This window comes from Adiantum capillus-veneris, chromosome 30, assembly GCF_014529385.1.
Source record: "Adiantum capillus-veneris isolate H3 chromosome 30, ASM1452938v2, whole genome shotgun sequence".
NCBI classification, from domain to species: domain Eukaryota; kingdom Viridiplantae; phylum Streptophyta; class Polypodiopsida; order Polypodiales; family Pteridaceae; genus Adiantum; species Adiantum capillus-veneris.
The window spans coordinates 82,577,416-82,595,271 of NC_140960.1; the positions used below are offsets into that span (position 1 = coordinate 82,577,416).

At 45.1% G+C, this 17,856-nt stretch overlaps 1 protein-coding gene across 2 annotated transcripts in view; it reads left to right on the forward strand.

Annotated features, from left to right (window-relative positions):
• The window catches only part of LOC147418302 (uncharacterized), a 69,964-nt gene extending 54,004 nt beyond the window's left edge, over positions 1-15,960 (forward strand). Inside the window, exons 3-12 of one of the 2 annotated variants that reach the window (XM_086506499.1) lie at positions 4,541-4,756; positions 4,833-5,015; positions 5,179-5,400; positions 5,503-5,619; positions 5,738-5,881; positions 5,970-6,071; positions 6,309-6,377; positions 6,452-6,670; positions 6,750-6,884; positions 15,825-15,960. In XM_086506499.1, the coding sequence (XP_086362625.1) occupies positions 4,541-4,756; positions 4,833-5,015; positions 5,179-5,400; positions 5,503-5,619; positions 5,738-5,881; positions 5,970-6,071; positions 6,309-6,377; positions 6,452-6,646 (1,248 nt within the window). In that variant the 3' untranslated portion in view covers positions 6,647-6,670; positions 6,750-6,884; positions 15,825-15,960. Of the gene's footprint in view, positions 1-4,540; positions 4,757-4,832; positions 5,016-5,178; positions 5,401-5,502; positions 5,620-5,737; positions 5,882-5,969; positions 6,072-6,308; positions 6,378-6,451; positions 6,671-6,749; positions 6,885-15,824 lie in introns of those variants that run through there. The other variant, XM_086506500.1, reaches the window with a different exon arrangement.
• The last annotated feature ends 1,896 nt before the right edge of the window (positions 15,961-17,856 follow it).

The window sequence follows — 17,856 nt, forward strand, 5'->3', positions numbered from 1 at the left end:
GTGAACCTCTTACATATAAAGAGGCCAAATCATGTGAGTCAAGCAGTAAGTGGGAGCTTGCGATGCAAGAGGAAATGAAATCTTTGTATGAAAATGATACTTGGGATCTTGTGTCATTGCCTAAAGGAAGAAAGGCTCTTCCTAATAAATGGGTATACAAGATTAAGATAGTGGATGAAAAACCCACGTACAAGGCAAGATTGGTTGCAAAAGGATATGCACAGAAAGAAGGAATTGATTTTCAAGAAATTTTTTCTCTTGTTGTAAAGGTTACAACTTTACGTGTCCTTTTTGCTTTCGTTGCGGTGCTTGATTTGGAATTGAATCAAATGGATGTAAAGACAGCGTTTTTGCATGGTGACATTGAAGAGGACATATACATGAAACAACCTGAAGGTTTTGTAGTTCCTACACGTGGGGAACTTGTATGCAAACTGAAAAGGGCTCTGTATGGTTTGAGACAATCATCACGACAGTGGTATAAGAAGTTTGACACTTTTATGTTGTCTCAAGGCTTTAAACGCAGCCATGCAGATCATTGTTTGTATACGAAAAGGGATGAAGATGGTAGTCTCATCATACTTGTTCTCTATGTTGATGATATGCTGCTTGCCGGGAAACATAAGACTAGTCTTGATGCTTTGAAACGTAAGCTAAATTCAGCATTTGCTATGAAGGATTTGGGTGATGCAGAGCATATTTTGGGCATGCGTATTAAAAGAGGTAGAAAGCTGTAATTGTTGTTTTTATCTCAAGAAAGGTACATTACAAAAGTACTTGACAGGTTTAATATGGCTGATGCTAAGCCTCTTGGAGTACCTTTACCTCCATACACTAAGCTTAGCAAAGCAGATTGCCTAAAGGATGAGGTGGCATTGAAAGCAATGAAGGGAATCCCTTATGCATCAGCTTGTGGTTCTCTTATGTATGCTATGGTTGCCACTCGTCTTGACATTGCTTATGCAGTGGGAGTTGTTAGTCGATACATGTCGAATCCTGACAAAGCGCATTGGGAAGCTGTCAAATGCATTCTGAGATATTTGAAAGGTCCACAATCAAAGTGTATCTGTTATGGCAAAAGTGACTTAAAGTTGCAGGGATATTGTGATGCAGACATGGCAGGTGACATGGATACTAGGAAATCTACCAGTGGATATGTATTTGCCATTGCTGGTGGTGCAGTCTCTTGGTGTTCTAGGTTACAGAAAATTGTGGCATTGAGTACTACTGAGGCTGAATATATTTCAGCCACGGAGGCTTCAAAAGAGGCCATTTGGTTGGGCAGACTTGCAAAAGAACTTGGCATGCTACTCATACACCCGTGTTGGGTTGTGATAGCCAGAGTGTTGTCTATTTAGCCAAAAATGCCATGTTTCATGCGCGTACCAAACACATAGATGTACGGTACCACTTCATACGATAGGTATTGGAGGATGGTCTAGTCATCTTGACTAAGATCCATACATAGGATAACCCTGCAGATGTTCTCACCAAGAGTCTTGCTAAGGCTCAACATGAGCATTGCATACAACTGGTGGGAGTTGGTTAACTTAAAGACGTCATTATGCCTTTAAGTGGGAGGTTGTTGGGTTAAAGGCTTAAATAACCCCTTTTTGTACATTTTTATACTTTGTTCAGGTTCAATATTGTTCAGGTTCATATTGAACCTGGACACATTTTTTTAAAGTCACTTATAATAAAAGTGGGAAAACCCAAAACTCACTTATTGAGTTTTCCCCAAAAACGTGAGCTCTCTCTCTCCCCGCTTCGATCCCTAGCGCTTCCTCTCTACTGCACTCCGCCTCCTGCTTCTTGCCCCAATCCTGCACTACATCGCGACGCGCACCTATCGGTACCTTGTGCTTCGCGCTTTCAGTAGTGCCACGTCACGGACTTGTCATAGCTTTCAAAACGACTGCTCTCAAAAGCCACCGCTAGAATCTCCCAATTTCAGCGAGCGCAATTTGCGAAAATCCGTACAGACTGCCACTTCATCACTAACATCGCAAATCACGAAAACTTCGTATAGGAGTGCCACGTTAGCAAGTCAGCGTAATTTACGAAAATCGGCTCCAAAGTTCAAGCTTTTGACTTTAGGGTTTTAGGCCCCTCGGCCAGTGCTCCGTAAGTTGGTAGTGCCACGTCACGGACTTGTCACAGTTATGTCCCTAGATGGAAGCATGGACGCCTGAGCTATGTGCAACCGAGTTGAACATGGCCACTTCTTAAGCGAGTCCTATAAATAGGACCACACTTGGACTTTGTATTGGTGTGGGCTTGGTGGATCGTGGTATGGGACACCATCCCTTGTGATTGAGGCTAGCTCGTAGGCTACAAATCTCAGGCTCAAGAGTGGGCCAGGATTGGCTCCATGGCTAGGAGGCGAGCATGATGTGTGCTCACTATGATTGTCTATGTGTGAGTTTAGTTTCTGTCATGTCATGTGTGCGGATGGATCTTGGTGAACGATTGACATGAAGTAATTGCCAGCAAGAATATTCTTAATTGCCTGTCAAATCCTCGGAGACGTGGTTTAGTGGACAAAGAATTCCACCACTGCACATCACTATCCTTTAAGAAAGTTGTTGCTCTAGAAACCTTCGATTCTTTAGTAAAGAACTCGAGAAAAAGTGAAGAATTTGACTGTTGAGGCACCATTCTCAAAATCCTTAGACTAAGGAGCAGCAGGAATTGCTGATGTTAGAAACCGTAAGGATTCCATCTGGAAACATAGGAGGTGGGGATGGTGCAACAAGAGTAGAGGTGGTGCAAGTGGAGGTCTTGCAACCACCACCCAAGGGAAGAGTAGTGGAATCTCTTGAATTCTATGTCGAAGCCATGAAAGTGCCAGGTGCAGGTAAGGGTTGCACTTACGGCAAAGCAGGAGGTATCATGTATTAAAAAAACTGAAGAAAGTTTATTCATAGGTTCTAGTTGATAGATGTTGTAGGGCCGGTTTGCTTGTTGGAAAAGTTGATTCTTTGATACCACTGTAACCTGAAGGGCACCACGTGCTGTTGGAAAATAACAACTGGAGCCAACTTTAGCACAACGAAACAAATTAGTAAATACTTCGCACACTTGAACTGAAAGAGAACTTTGCACTTGAGACACGGTCTAGCGGAGAATGCACTGGTCCCTAACTAGGTGCCTCTTACATTATTTCTTTATTATCCTCTTCATAGGTACAATTGGAAGAGCACTTGCCCAAAACTATCAACTGCATGAATGCAAGCGACTTCCCCAAGGCTTCTATCTAAAGGCCCTTGGCTCACTTTTTTACAAAAAGATTAAAAAGCCTACAACTCTAAAGTCGATTGCTTTCAAAAAATGACTCAAAAGCTTATCATCACCCGCGTTTTACGCGGCTGCCATGGTAGCGTTTGGTCCTTCAATACTGTGCCGGTTTGGTTCGACTCTATTCCCTCACTTTAGGTCTGGTCTGGGGTCATGCCTCATCATCGAGTCATGACACTTACATGTTATGTGCAGTGGAAGTGATTTATGGTGATGATCGGGATGAGTGCTCAGTGCGTACTCAAGGTTCCTTTTACTTCATGAGAGAGGTGTGCAATAGACTAGAGAGAGAAGAGAATGATAGTGTGAGTGATATAGAGAAGAAAACTAACACCGGATGGGGTCCCAAACCCCCCTCCAAGGGCCCCCTCTCTAGTGATAGAGAGGTTTTTTGCTTTAGATTGCACAAATGCTGATACAATGGTCCTAGATGTTGAGATGCTTAGGGGATCTTGCTACTGATGCTTGGATCTGAGAGCTGAAAAAAGACAATGTTTTTTACATGGTGATCTTCATGAGGACATTTACATGCAACAACCAGAGGGTTTGTTAAGAACAACAAAGAGAAGTTGGTTTATAAGCTTAAGAAAAGCCTTTAAGATTTGAAGTAGGCACCATAGTAATGGTACCAGAAGTTGGATGCTTTTATGAAGTTGCAGGGGTATAGGCGGAGAGAAATTGATCATTGCATCTACATGAAAAAAACTACAGATTGTAGTCTTTTGATTCTGATGCTTTATGTGGATGTCGTGAGGCAAATGCACTGCAATCAAAGTTGCATGAGAACTTTGACGAGAAGGATTTGGGTGAAGCGAACCATCTTCTTGGCATGTGCATTGTGCGAGACAAGTAAAACAGGGTTCTTTACTTGTCACATATAGAGTATATTTATCGTGTAATTATGGAGGAAAAAAGCTGTTATCTACTCCATATGTGACACTAGCTTTGAGAGTTTTAACAAAAAAGAATAGTGGTATCAGAGTAGTATTTCTCTTGTGAGAAGCCTTAAGAAAGATGATGATGATGACATGAGTGAGGTGCGGATGAAGGTGGCAAAAGCTACCATGAGAAGAACTGAATGGGTAAGTCGAATGACAGGGATGCAATGTAGCCATGGTAGTTGCAAGGGACGATATACGGAAGCAAGGGCGCTGTTTATGTTTTACAAGATCTTTGTTGTAGTAGATGTCAAAATTGTTTCTCGAAGGATTCCACTTACTATTACACAACATGCACATTGCAGGTAAAGTGGCTGTTAAAACTGTCGGAAACACCGGAAATTACAGAGGTACCTTTATTTAGCAAGGATGCAATATCATTCTTGGAGAGGATTGTTACAAGCTTCAGTGTGACTGACGGCCTTGCAGTTAAAGGTGTTGAAAGAGTAACTAATCACGATGTAAAGGCTGTTGAGTATATACTAAAGGACAAATGCTGCTCACATCCTGAACTAGCAAAGGTAGGGGTAGATCATTGTTGATTGAATATTTACCTGACATAGTTTTTGAGTGATTTTGGGGTTTAATGCACTACAGGTCTTAGAATTTGTACATTTTGCATGTACTTCAGAAGACATCAACAATCTAGCACATGGTTTGATGTTGCAACACGCAATGCATACAGCTATTTTACCAGCGATGGAGCAAGTTATTGAGTCTCTTCGGTCTCTTTCTCACGACTATGCTGATGTGGCAATGTTATCCCGTACACATGGCCAGGTATTCGATTCAGAGCACTGTTTTCTAGCAAACTCAGGTGCTGTTTGCACATTTAGTCAACTTGTTTTATCAGGACTGCCATTTTGGCTTGCACAAACTTTGCTAGTGCTTTACAGTATACGCAATCCTGAAGCTCTTCAGAAACTGATTTGCATACCTGCAGCCAGCATCTCCAACCACTCTTGGAAAAGAGATGGCGAATTTCTGCTACCGTTTAGAGCAGCAATGGAACAAAATTACTAGCATTAAATATGGAGGAAAAATAGCAGGTGCTGTTGGAAATTACAATGCTCATGTTGTTGCATACCCGAATGTGAACTGGGAGAGCCTTGCAGATGAGTTTGTCTCATCTCTGGGCCTGGCTTTCAATCCCTACGTTACCCAGGTGTGCAAATAAATTTCTGAAGAGCTATCCTTACCATTCATTTTTGCTAGGCTACAGATGGTTTTATTCTTAAGCTACACTTGACTTCTTGTGTTCTGCCAGATTGAGCCACATGATTATGTTGCAGAGCTCTTTGATGCCATCTCACGATTCAACAATATTCTTCTCTCTTTTGATCGAGATATCTGGAGCTATATATCAATAGGCTACTTCAAGCAGGTAAACACATTTTTATGTTACTTGGCCTCATTTTCACAACTGTTGGATGAATAGCTTTAGAAAACTTTTTTTGGAGTCTTTCTGTCACAAGCTTTTCAAGACTCTTCTTTGCTTGCAGCGGATCAAAGCTGGCGAGGTGGGATCTTCAACCATGCCGCATAAAGTGAATCCTATTGATTTTGAGAACAGTGAGGGCAATCTAGGGCTTGCCAATGCCATCGCATCCCACCTCAGCTCAAAGCTTCCCATCTCGCGCTGGCAGGTAAGGTGGTGGTTACCATTTGCATTGTCTAGGATTTTTATTTTGTGTTTCCTTTGTCTCTAGGCAACCTATGACATCATATTTACAGCGTGATTTGACAGATTCAACTGTTCTCCGAAACCTGGGATTGGCCCTTGCGTATTCTTTAATTGCTTATAAGAGCACCCTTAAAGGAATCATCAAGCTTCAGGTGAGACATTAGGTTTTTGTGACAGCATAGTATGATATCAAAACACTATAAGTTGCAGGACTTTGAGGGCATGTAGCATGGCTACAAAATAGATTGCCCTTTGCTTGTACTTGTACTTCTACGAGAATTTGATGTGCTAGAGTTTGCTTGTGATGTTGATTATGTTGAGGTGAAAGAATCAAGTTGACCTTTTAACACCGCGTTCATGACCTGCTGTTTTTTTTCTTTCTGGCTCAGGTTGATCAAGCACGTATACAAACTGACCTTTTGGAGACCTGGGAGGTTCTTGCAGAGCCTATTCAGACTGTGAGTGGCAGAATTGTTCAACTGTTTTTATGTGGCATTCTATTTGCAGACCATTTAAACATTGATTGCGTCAGGTTATGCGAAAATATGGCATCCCAGAGCCATATGAAAAGCTGAAGGCTCTCACCCGAGGCACTGCAATCACAAAAGAGGACTTACAGCAGTTCATAAACACCTTGGATTTACCTTCAAATGTGAAGACCGACTTACTGCAGTTAAGTCCTGAGACCTATATAGGAATAGCAGCTGATCTTGCCAGAAGAGTTTAGGACGTTTGGGCTCATGTTGTAAAGGTGAGACTATGCTTGTTTCTTTGTAAGCACATCTTTTCCATTGTCAAGTAGAAATTTTGACAGTGAATGGTTGTTGCAGGTTACCCAGTTTGTTGTGCGCATGGAGACATACACACACCCCCACTTAAAATGGAGTGTGGGTTGCGAGTATGCAAAGGACCAGATTTTCAGTAATATCAGACATTTTTGGCTCATTAATATAAAGGGATGGAAGGTATGGGGACATTCTGGGCTAGTTAATCAAAACGGGCAGAAGGTAACTAACTGAATGTCAACACTGGGGTTGAGTTTAATTGTTCACTTCTCTTTCAGAAAATTCCATGTATGTTGACTCGATCTGGTTGGTTAAAAAAGCGCAGGGGTGTCATGCTTTTGATGTCCCTGCTGCTGTTGCACCAATTTTACTGTGTGGGTGTGTGTAAGAAAATAAATGAAATGTTATATTCAGCGTCTTCAAAAGACCAAAATGACCTATGAGACCAGACTAGTACAATCCTGATGAATCTGATACATTGTCAGGGTACAAAATAAAATGAAGTGAAATAAAATAAAGACTAAATGGCTACTGTCATCAAACTAAGTTGTCTAGCACTATGAAGTGTGTGACGATCAAACAGTGGGTGGTACAATCTCAGTGTATGAACATCAATGTCTGCGGATGTCCGGCATCAGGCGATGTCCGAAAATGTACCGCATCAATCGTTGTAGAATATCGTCGATGTCCACCATGGTAAGTACTCGTACTGGGCGTCTCGCATGTCGAGCTAAAGTGATCTGTATCCTTTGTCGTAGTCTCTGTCGATGCTGTGAGGTAACCCCCAGTCACAGGCGTCTGGATCTCCCTAGCTCAGTAGTCCGATCGATCAACGTACTTCTGGTGTGGGTGGACTCTGGGCTTTGCTGTGGTCTGCCTAGGAGGTGGTCTAAAAAATTCTGTTTTCTGTCTTTGGGACTGTCTCTTTGTGTCTATGTGGCTCGAGTAAAAATAGCCCAAGAAATCTCTGATCCTGATATCTCATGACCCTGGATAGTTTGTCCAAAACCCTCTCTGAAGAGACAATGAAATCGCCCCCATATCTCGTAGTACACCGGACAGTGACATATGTAATGCAGCTTTGTCTCAGTCTCCAAATGGCATAGCTGGCATATCCTAGTATCCCCTAAATCTGCCAGTCTCGACCTCAAGCTGATGTGAAGAGGTGCGTAACTGACCAATAGCGCATTGTAGATAAATGTATCCATGTAACTAGGTCTAGTCACAAACCGCAGAAGATGCTCTCTATGGAAAGCCATCTTTGCACCCAACTCTCGTGTCGGCTGAATCCAAGTCCTCCTAGTGTCAAGCTGAGACAGGTCCTAACAAATGAGCCTAGTGATCTCTGTCCGCGTAATAGACAGAGAGGGTGCATCCAAAGAGTATTGGAAAGGAGGCAATCTATCCACACTGAAACAGTGTAACTGAAACCATGATGTCATCTGTCCATACCAGCAAGTCGTTATCCCCCTGCAGTGCTAGCTATCGGGAAGACTCAAGAGCTATGCAAGCGTATCTGTCTAGGGAGGTCCCATAACTGTGCAGAAAGGAAACTGATCTGGTGAATGCCTCGACCACGAATGCATGCAACCAGCTCTACTCTGATAATCTCATGTGGTACTGAAGCCTTAGCTCTAATCATCCGAGAGATCAGAGAAACCAAAGGCCTCTCCGTACATCTCCACCCATCAATGCTACCAGATCTGCGTCCCCATATCTGGACCTTATAAAGCATAGCTGATGTCATTAAAGTATCAAAGAGCCATAGCTTTGTTCGAGATTCCTGGAACTGAACCTGCGAACACATCCTCTCTAATCTACCTAGGGCAGCATAAGCTTTGGTCAATCTAGTCTCAAGTGCTCTCCTCAATGAAAACACTCGCCCACTGAAGACTATCCCAAATATCTGTATACTCCATTGACTCGTGGCCAGAAGAAAATCTGGGTGCTGATTTCCTGACCCACTGTGGTGTGGTATTAAATACCATAACCTTCGTTTTGCCAAGGTTGACTGACAATCCACTATCATGGGCAAACACATGTAAATCGAGAGAGAGAAATGAAATGTTATATTAACGTCTTCAAAAGGCCAAAGTGACCTATGAGACCAGAAAGTTACAATGTGGTGGATCTGATACAAAGTCAGAGTAACAAGATGACAAAATGACAAAATAGTGCAACTCTGTCTCAGGCTCGATGTCACACAGGGGGCATGTCCTGGCCTCTGTTGGTACTCCGCTGTATCTCCCAGTCTCGATCCACAGCTGGTGTGAAGATGTGCGTATTTGGCCAATAGCACATCTTATCCCATGAGACAGGTGAGTGTCCATGTATCTGGGCCTCGTCACAAAACCATCCTCCGTAAGTTGGAGGAGTTGCTTTCTATAGAAAGCCATCTTCGTGCCTAGCTCCTGTACTGGCTGTATCCATGTCCTCTTGGTGTCTAGCTGAGTCAAGTCCTGGCGAATGAGCCCGGTGATCTCGGACTGTGTAAGAGTCGGAGAGGGCGCATCCAGTGAGTACTGGAAAGGAGGCAATCTGTCTATGTTGAACCCATGCGCCTGAAACCATGACGTCATCTCCCCATACCAGCATGTTGTATCTCCCTGCATGGCTAACTGTCGAGAGGACTCAAGTGTAAGGCGTGCATATCTATCTCTGGGAAGTGCCCACATGCGGTGTATGAAGGAGACAGATCTGGTGAGCGCCTCAACCACCAGTGGGGAGGCAGCTAGCTCTGCTCGTATAATAGCACGTGGTACTGAAGTCTTGGCCCTAATGAGCCGCGAGATCATAGAGACCAGAGGCTTCTCCATGTCCCTTCATCCATCACTGCGGCCTGTCCTCCCGTGATGGTCCAGTGAGGGTCCCCAAATCTCAACTCCATAGAGCAATACAGAAGCCACCAAAGTGTCAAAGAGCCAGAGCTTCGTCCGAGGCTCTTGAAACTGAACCTGTGAACACATCCTTTCCAATTTTACCAATGGTGCATGAGCTCTGGTCAATCTAGTCTCTGTTGCCCTCCTCAATGAAAATGCTGGCCCACTAAAAACCACTCCAAGGTAAGTGTAAGCATCTGTATACTCCACCTTCTCCTGGCCGTATGTGAAGGCGGGCGTTGACCTCCTGATCCACTGTGGGGTGGTATTAAATACCATGACCTTGGTTTTACCAAGGTTGACGGACAAACCACTTTCTTGGGCAAACCTATGCAAAGCATCCAGGTGACGTTGCATCCCCTCCGGAGAGTCAGAGATCAAAACAATATCATCAGCATATAACAATAGTGGAATCCATGTCCCCGCCAGCTGTGCACCTCTATCACCATCTCCCTCAATGTATTCAGAAACCTCATCTACATACATACCAAATAGAGTAGGAGAGAGCAGGCAGCCCTGCTTCACCCCAATAGTGGAGTAAACTGGTGTGGATAGAACCTCTGGGGTACGTACATGCCCCACTACTGACCTGTATAATGCCATGACCCCTCAAATGAGCTCTGTGGGTACTCCCATCTGTTGTCATCTACGCATCAATCTCGCTCTGGGCACTATGTCAAATGCTTTACGGAAATCCACAAAGCTGCAATAGATCCGTCTCCCACGCGATCCGCCCTCCTCAATGATGGCTCTGAGTATCAAGATATGGTCAAGAGTAGAAAAACCCCTCCTGAAACCTGCTTGCCCGGCTGCGCGCATCCCCTCCCTCTCTGCCCATCTACTTAGCTGTTGCTCAAGAATAGATGCGTACAACCGTGCCAATGTGTGTCCAATCATGATAGTGTTATAGTTCTCAGGCTCCATAGGGTCTCCCGACTTGAAGATAGGTACAATAGTAGATAGGCTCCAGGTATCAGGCAAGCCCTCACACATGGCACGGTTAAACATAACTGCTAGAAGCTCTGCTAGTAAATCTCTGGCATGCATGAAATGCTCAGCCACTAAGCCATCATGATCATATGCTCTCCCAGTCCTCATCTTGTCAATGGCCTTCCTCACCATCTCAGCGGTGAAAAAACACGTGTGTGTGGGCATGGATCGGGGGGGTCGGGAAGGGGGGGCTGCTCAGGGACTGTGTAGAAAGATGATGCATACTGGCCCCAGGCCTCCGTAGAAGTGATGGCAGGGGGGGGGGAGTGCTCATGAAAGAGCCTCCACGCCTCACGTTAGTCCTGACTCAAGAATAACTGGTATAGATCCTGCTCTAGGCGAGCCAAAAATGCCCTCTTCTTCCGTCGAACTAGGTGTCGGAAGTCAATCTGTAACTGCCTATGAGTGATATCCTCCAAAAGCACCTCCCTCTGAAGTCTAGCTCTAGTGTCCCGGCATTCCTCATCATACCAACTGTTCTGGGGCATGTTCCCCGAACGGCGTCTCTGCTCAGGTTGGGTATGTGGGTATGCCTCTGCTGCTGCATCATGTAGTGTCTGTGTCAGTATAGTAGTAAGCTCCTCCAGTGGTCGCCCTGGCTCCTTTGTGCACAGGCATTTGTAGATCCCATCTATGTATACAGAGTCCGTCTCCCGCGTGAAGGTGTAGCGAGTAGGGGCTGCTGCCCGTAGCCTGTGTGCTACACTAAACTAAAAAGAAATGGTTAGTGATACAAGAGCATGATCCACTGCCACACCAACAGGTCTGGGTCCAACCGTGAGGTCCTGGATACTAGAGATGAGACTCGGTTGTGCCATGACATAGTCCACTGTGTTGGCTCCATGTCTGTGTGGGAAGCATGTGAAGCCTCCCGAAGCAGGAAACCTCTGTAGGCCATTCAAGATGGCCAGTCCATGTGCGGTGCCCATGTCTATCAGGTGTCGCCCATACTCAGTATATTCCGCATCGTGTGATAGTCTCTACAACATCTAGCTCTCTCAGCATCTCCTCTGAAGTATCATAAAACACTATTTGGTGATGGGCAATCCTAGCATTGAAGTCCCCTAGAATGATAATGTCACCATCTCTAGAGAACTCCCATATGTCATTATCCAAAATAGAAAAGGGGGACTGTCCTCTGGGTGATGCCTAGACCGATGTACTCAGGGGGAAAGTAGCAAATAGCAATGTAGAGATATCTGCCTGTCTCTGCCTTCAATCTCACCCACATGTACCTAGCCTGCTCATCCCTGCGGGCTATATGTATCAATGGCTGCAAATCCTCTCTAAATAACACTACCACTCCCCCCGAGCCCCGTCCTCTGTGCTCTGAGCGTGTCTCTTGTCTGTAAGCTGTCTCCCACCTGTATCCACTGATGTGAGGCATGGATTGCCCAGGGGCCTGGTGTGTCTCAGAGTAAAAGATGATCTCTCTTCCAGTAAAGCTATCCTCAAAAGCACCCACATCAAGACGCATGGATCCATTACAGTTCCAGGCCGCCACTTTGAGCGTGGTCCCATAGGTCTTGCACCGTCATGTGGAGCGTCGCTCCAGTATTACTACTCTTCCATCTCGGTAAAAGGCAATCTTGCCTTTTCCCCTTGCCGCACTAATCTCCGGCATTACTTCCTGCATATGAGCGATCTGCGAGAGGGTAAGATCATCCCCGAGAAAAATGCCAGTCTCTCTAAGAGTTGGCCTTTTCTTCAAGAAGGACTTCTTCGCTTCCATGGAGGGAAAACGGAGGATGAGTGCCCTTTCTTTTGAGGTTTCCCCACTGTTTCCATTTTTCTTTATGTTGCCCACTCTCTAGGCTCTTGTGTGCGTCGGCTCATGAACCCCCATCAAGGCCATGAGTTCTTTTACCTCTTCTTCCACATTACCTTTGTCTTTAAGACCGCAAATTCTCACATGTAAAGCGTGCACACGTCTTCTTTGCTCCTCCTCTAGTGTCTGATTAATGATAGTGGGTGTGGACGTGGACGTTATCTCCTTGCCTTTTCCTTTCTTGGCCAGCTCGATCCATTTCTCAGCTTCATTCGCCTTCTGCTGAGTTTTGGTAAGAACATCCACCCAAGAAGTCGTCATCTCTTTGTGTTGCTCTTCTCCCTCTTTGATGGCCCGTACTTGCTCCTTGATCGTGTTGATTTCTTCAATTACTGAGGGTTGCAATTCGCCCTCTTCCAGTGTGTTGCTTGATCGTGCTTCGGCGAGATCTTTCTTGAGTGACGCAATCTCTTCGTTCTGAGTCGTCACTCGGTCTTCCAGTGCGTTTATCTTGCTTTCTTGGATTAGGACGCGTCCTTCGAGCATTTTTATTGTGCCCAATAGATTGCGGTTCATCTTGGTAATAGTCTCCGTCATTTCCTCTTTGCACTTTTGAATGGCATCTTCTAGGGGGTCGGCTTTATCACTCAGCTTCCTCGTGCTAAATCGCCGTCCGGAAAAGAGCCACAACTCACTGCGGGCGCTCAAGCAAAACCTGCACCTGTCGATGGAATCAACAACTCGCGGCCCCTTTGCTGGGTCAGCTCGCGGCCACTACTTCACCTCTGCCAGAGCCACTTTGGCTCACTATGTACCTGTCCTGCTGCACCCTTGTGTGCTCACGAATAAGACCAGCACCGCAGCCCGATATAGGCACCACTGACAAGCGGGAGCAGCCCTTCGCTGCCCCTCTGTATGACTGCAAACTGTTAGGCCCGAAGCCCCTCCCTGTGTAAGGAGAAACCAGGCAGCCCTGCTCCCTGTTGATTTGTGCAATGGACAGCCCCCTCAGGCGGCCTGTCTCTATTAATGCCTGGAATCCGAAAGCAGCCCCCACTGAGCGAGTGGCTTACTGTACGCGCACCCGAAACCTGTGATGCAGAGGGTGCAGCGAAGGGCTGCTCTCGACTGGCGCGAGGGGAGGCGGGAGAGAGAAAGAGAGACTTACCTGGCGTTACTGCTCACCCTGCGCGCGCTGCTGCAGAGAGAGAGAAGGGCCTGCTCGCTGCCCTGCTGCCCTGAGACCTGCTCACGGGGAGAGCTTCCTGCTCGCGACCTGCTGGAGAACAGCCCTCTGCGCCATCAACAGCAGCAGCAGCAGTTCGCAAGACTATTACTTACAGCACTGTTTGAATAACGACAGACAGCGAGACCACAATTCCCTTCCACAGGGACCGAAGCACTTGGATGATACAATGCACCAAGAGAGAGAGAGAGAGAGAGAGAGAGAGAGAGAGAGAGATGACCTATGGGACCAAAAGCAAAACATTACAACTGTTCCTTCTAAGTGAAGGCGTGAGATACATATCAGTTAAGGACTAAGGGTCCATCGAGAGGGTAAAAAAAGAAAGCAGAAATCCTAAGGAGGGTTAGGTGAGGAGGGGGCCAGTTTAGGAGTTCGAAACTCTTGGATGACCGCTTTGCCACCTTGATATAATTCCCATTTGCCTTGCTTGTGGGCTTCGTGCATCTTCTTGAGCTTGCTTGCTTTGAGTTTAAGTTGATTGGTGGTCAGTTCCTTCGTGATCCCAAAGTTCAAACCGGGTTCCCTTGAGGAGGCGGAATTGGGATAGGTAGATCATAGGAGATCCAGCATCTGTTGCTGGCGGATCTCATCAATCTCCTCCATGGTCATTATTCTGACCGGGCGTTGTGCATGTCGAGCCAAAGTGACTTGGATCCTCTGATGCAGCCTCTGTCGATGTTGTGTAGTCCTCTGCAGTCGTGGGCGTTTGGATCTCCCCAGCTCCGTCGCTCATTCGATCAGTATGCCTCTGGTGTAGGGTGACGAGCTCTGTGGTGGTAGTAACTCCTCCGGGTGTCCAGTGGCAGCTCTAAAGAAGTCTGTGATCTGTCTCTGAGACTGGCTAATCTTTCCTCTCATCAAGCTTTCTCTGTGTCTGCGCAGCTCGAGCAAAAACAAACCCAGGCATCTCTGATCCTCGTACCTGCATGACGAGAGAGAGAGAGAGAGAGAGAGAGAGAGAGAGAGAGAGAGAGAGAAATATTTGTCTCTTGTTCTATATTTCACAGAGACATACTGCCAGTTTCGCCTTTCATAGACAAATATTTCTCTCTCTCTCTCTCTCTCTCTCTCTCTCTCTCTCTCTCTCTCTCTCTCTCTCTCTCTCTGTGTGTGTCTACGCAGCTCGAGCAAAAACAAACCCAGGCATCTCTGATCCTCGTACCTGCATGACGAGAGAGAGAGAGAGAGAGAGAGAGAGAGCGCAGCTCGAGCAAAAACAAACCCAGGCATCTCTGATCCTCGTACCTGCATGACGAGAGAGAGAGAGAGAGAGAGAGAGAGAGAGAGAGAGAGAGAGAGAGAGAGAGAGAGAGAGAGAGAGAGAGAGAGATCATATTACGCCTATGAAAGGCGAAACTGGCAGTATGTCTCTGTGAAATATAGAACAAGAGACAAATATTGCAAAATACCACGTAACAAGATGGCTAATGATCTCTTCTCTGTCTACCCAATATACCCTATCCCTGCATGCTGTATGAGTACAAGAAGTGCCTTTTCTGAAGCTTGACTTTAGCTAGATGGGTAGGTGGAGGATGAAGTGCAAAGGTGGTGGTGAGATAATAGAGAAGTGGTGTGTTTAATCAGTGCCTATGCTCAGCAGAAGTCTATTGGCTCTCGCTAGTTTTGCTCTTAGTCTTCTTTTGATATCCATCATGGTCCTTTTCTCAGAGCTGGGTTGTACGTTTTTGAAAGTGCTAGCAAGGATAGTATCTCAATTCTATTTCCTTGCCTCCCTTTTTGGAAATTGGAATAGTTATTTGTGGAGAGAACACTCCTCCAACTCCACCACGGTGAGACTTGGCTCATAGGGGCCCTTAGGGATCTTTGATTTGGATGCTCCGTGGCCCAGTTAGTGGTCACCTACTATTCAACTCCTGTTTCCCAGCCACAACTTACTCAAAAGTGTATGATTGTTGCCTTCCTAGCCTTAAATCTCCAGCTAGTATTCAATAATCCCCTCAATTTCCGTATGGTTCTTTGGCACATGACAGGGCGGACAAGTAGCTAGGAGTGAGAGAATGGTTATGTATATGTTGTGGTTTTGTGGCTAGCAGCTAGGGTGGAACCAATTCATGAGGCTTTTATTAAACTTCATTGTATCATGCGTCCTTGTCTAGATAATAGTCTCATCAAGCGAGGTGAGTTGATGTCCATGCTATGGCACACAGCTCGTCCTCATAAAAGAATCCAGTAATGTTAAAAGTCAAGTATAATGTTGTTTTGTGGTGTTGTTTCAGAAATTAATAGTGGAAGGGAGAAGAGGGAATTCTTCCCTTGCAAGTTTGGTGCTCATAATAATATCCAACCATCCTAAGGAGCATCCAACTCTACCAATTTATTCCATGTACAATTCCATGATCCTCACATTGTGTAACAGGATGCTCAATTTCTCTAAGTTTGAAAAAGTGAAATCTATATATTAGCAAGACACCCCATTGTGCTCCTACAAAAGGGAATAAGACATTGTATTTCGAAATGAACTCATGTTTAATCCAAAATTGGCATTTGAAAGAGTTTATCTGAGGATTTGATTGACTCTTTGTATTAAAATTTCTTACTCTTTGGCAACATTGATCCATGTAGTTTGGCCAAGCGATTGCCAACTATAAATAACATGTAGTTGCTTGAATCCATGGAGTCTCATTTTTCATTGATTTGTGGATAGGGTTCCTGGACAATTCTTAGTGGTGTGTGTCATGGTGGATTGCTTTTTGATAGGCAAATGACCCATTTTTAATGGAGGAAAAATGTGAGCTACCCTTTAAAAAATCCTAAAGTTACGGGCAAGGGTCCACCAAAAATCAATCCTAGTAGGTATCCATGTCTTGTTCAAGTAATTTTTAAGCAAGAAGATGAGAAGGCAGAATGGCATCCAAATCCAAGAATTCCTTCATGATGTAACAACATATGCTAATTCAGAGTGCGTTTAGATGCTGTTTTGTGGGAGCCTTAAAAAAAAGCAATGGATGAGAATATCCAAGATTTCCTGTTGGGGGCAATTTTAGCCAACCGTTTTCTCATAAAATATTAAGAGGGAGAAAATAAAGAAGATGAATGAGCCAAGCATAGAAGTCGCACTTGATAACGTGATTCCCATGTTCACGGAATTTCTTATGGTTAACCAATGATGGGGTGTGTCCATTCCTCGCAGTACTTGCAACCCATTGGCGATCAGCGGATGCTGGGAGCCATTGGGAAGCAGGTATTATGAGGGAATGGACACTTGGTGATCGACAAGAGTCGTTGGGAGGCGGGCAGGCCAGCTCATTGTATGTTGCACTCTTGTTATGGCCGGGATTGCTGTTGCGCCAGCGAATTCTCCTTGATGTGTGTCGGGTACAATTTGCAACAGGGTATACTTCAGCAAAGTACACACTTTGACGAGGGTGATAGATTATGGGCGTTGATGTGACATGCAATCATTGGCAATGATTGAGAAAGAGGTTGATGGATTAATTACGACTGTTGATGGGGCTTAAAATCATTCGCAATGATTGAGAGGCTGTTGCTGGATTATTATGGCTACTGACTTGTCGTCAATTCGTCAGTTGCAACACTGATTCCACTCCAGAAATGACAGTTGATGAAGGGCCAGGATCCTCTGCCCACCAACCAGCGACCTTGACGGTAGCATATCACAACATCCGAATTTTGATGAGATTACTCATCTTGAAGTTGTAAACATCCTTGTCTATGCATTATTAATAGAGACCAAATCTCATTGTATTTGGGCCCACACATAAGAGAGAATGTTTCATGTAACAAGTGGCAGAAGGGTAAAAGTCCAAAAAAGGGCAGCCCTTTCACCGAAACACACTAACACTCTTTGGCTAGAGAGTTAGGACTACTATTCAAACACTCCCCAAAGGTTGTGGGTTCGAAGCGGGTTTAGCCTCAGAAAGGGTTAGAGTGGTAGCCAATCCACCAAGCTGTGCTTAGTAGGCGCAAGGATAAAAGTCCAAAAAAGGGCTGCCTTTGCCGAAATGCACTAACACTCTTTGGCTAGAGCGTTAGGACTATTTTCAAACACTCCCCAAGGTGGCTAAGATATTGGGTGCTTAAGGGACATATTTTGTAAAATATAAAACATTGATGAAACCTAAAAAGGTAGCGAATAAAAGGATGTGTGCACGCATGCGTGTGTACCTTTTAGTTATGCTTGAGGGTTTGGTTTTTCTAGCTCATTCAAATATGGGTGGCTGTTCACCATTGGGATTTGAATAAGGAAATTCGTGAAAAGAAATTAGGTGGCCAACACAAAAAAGCATT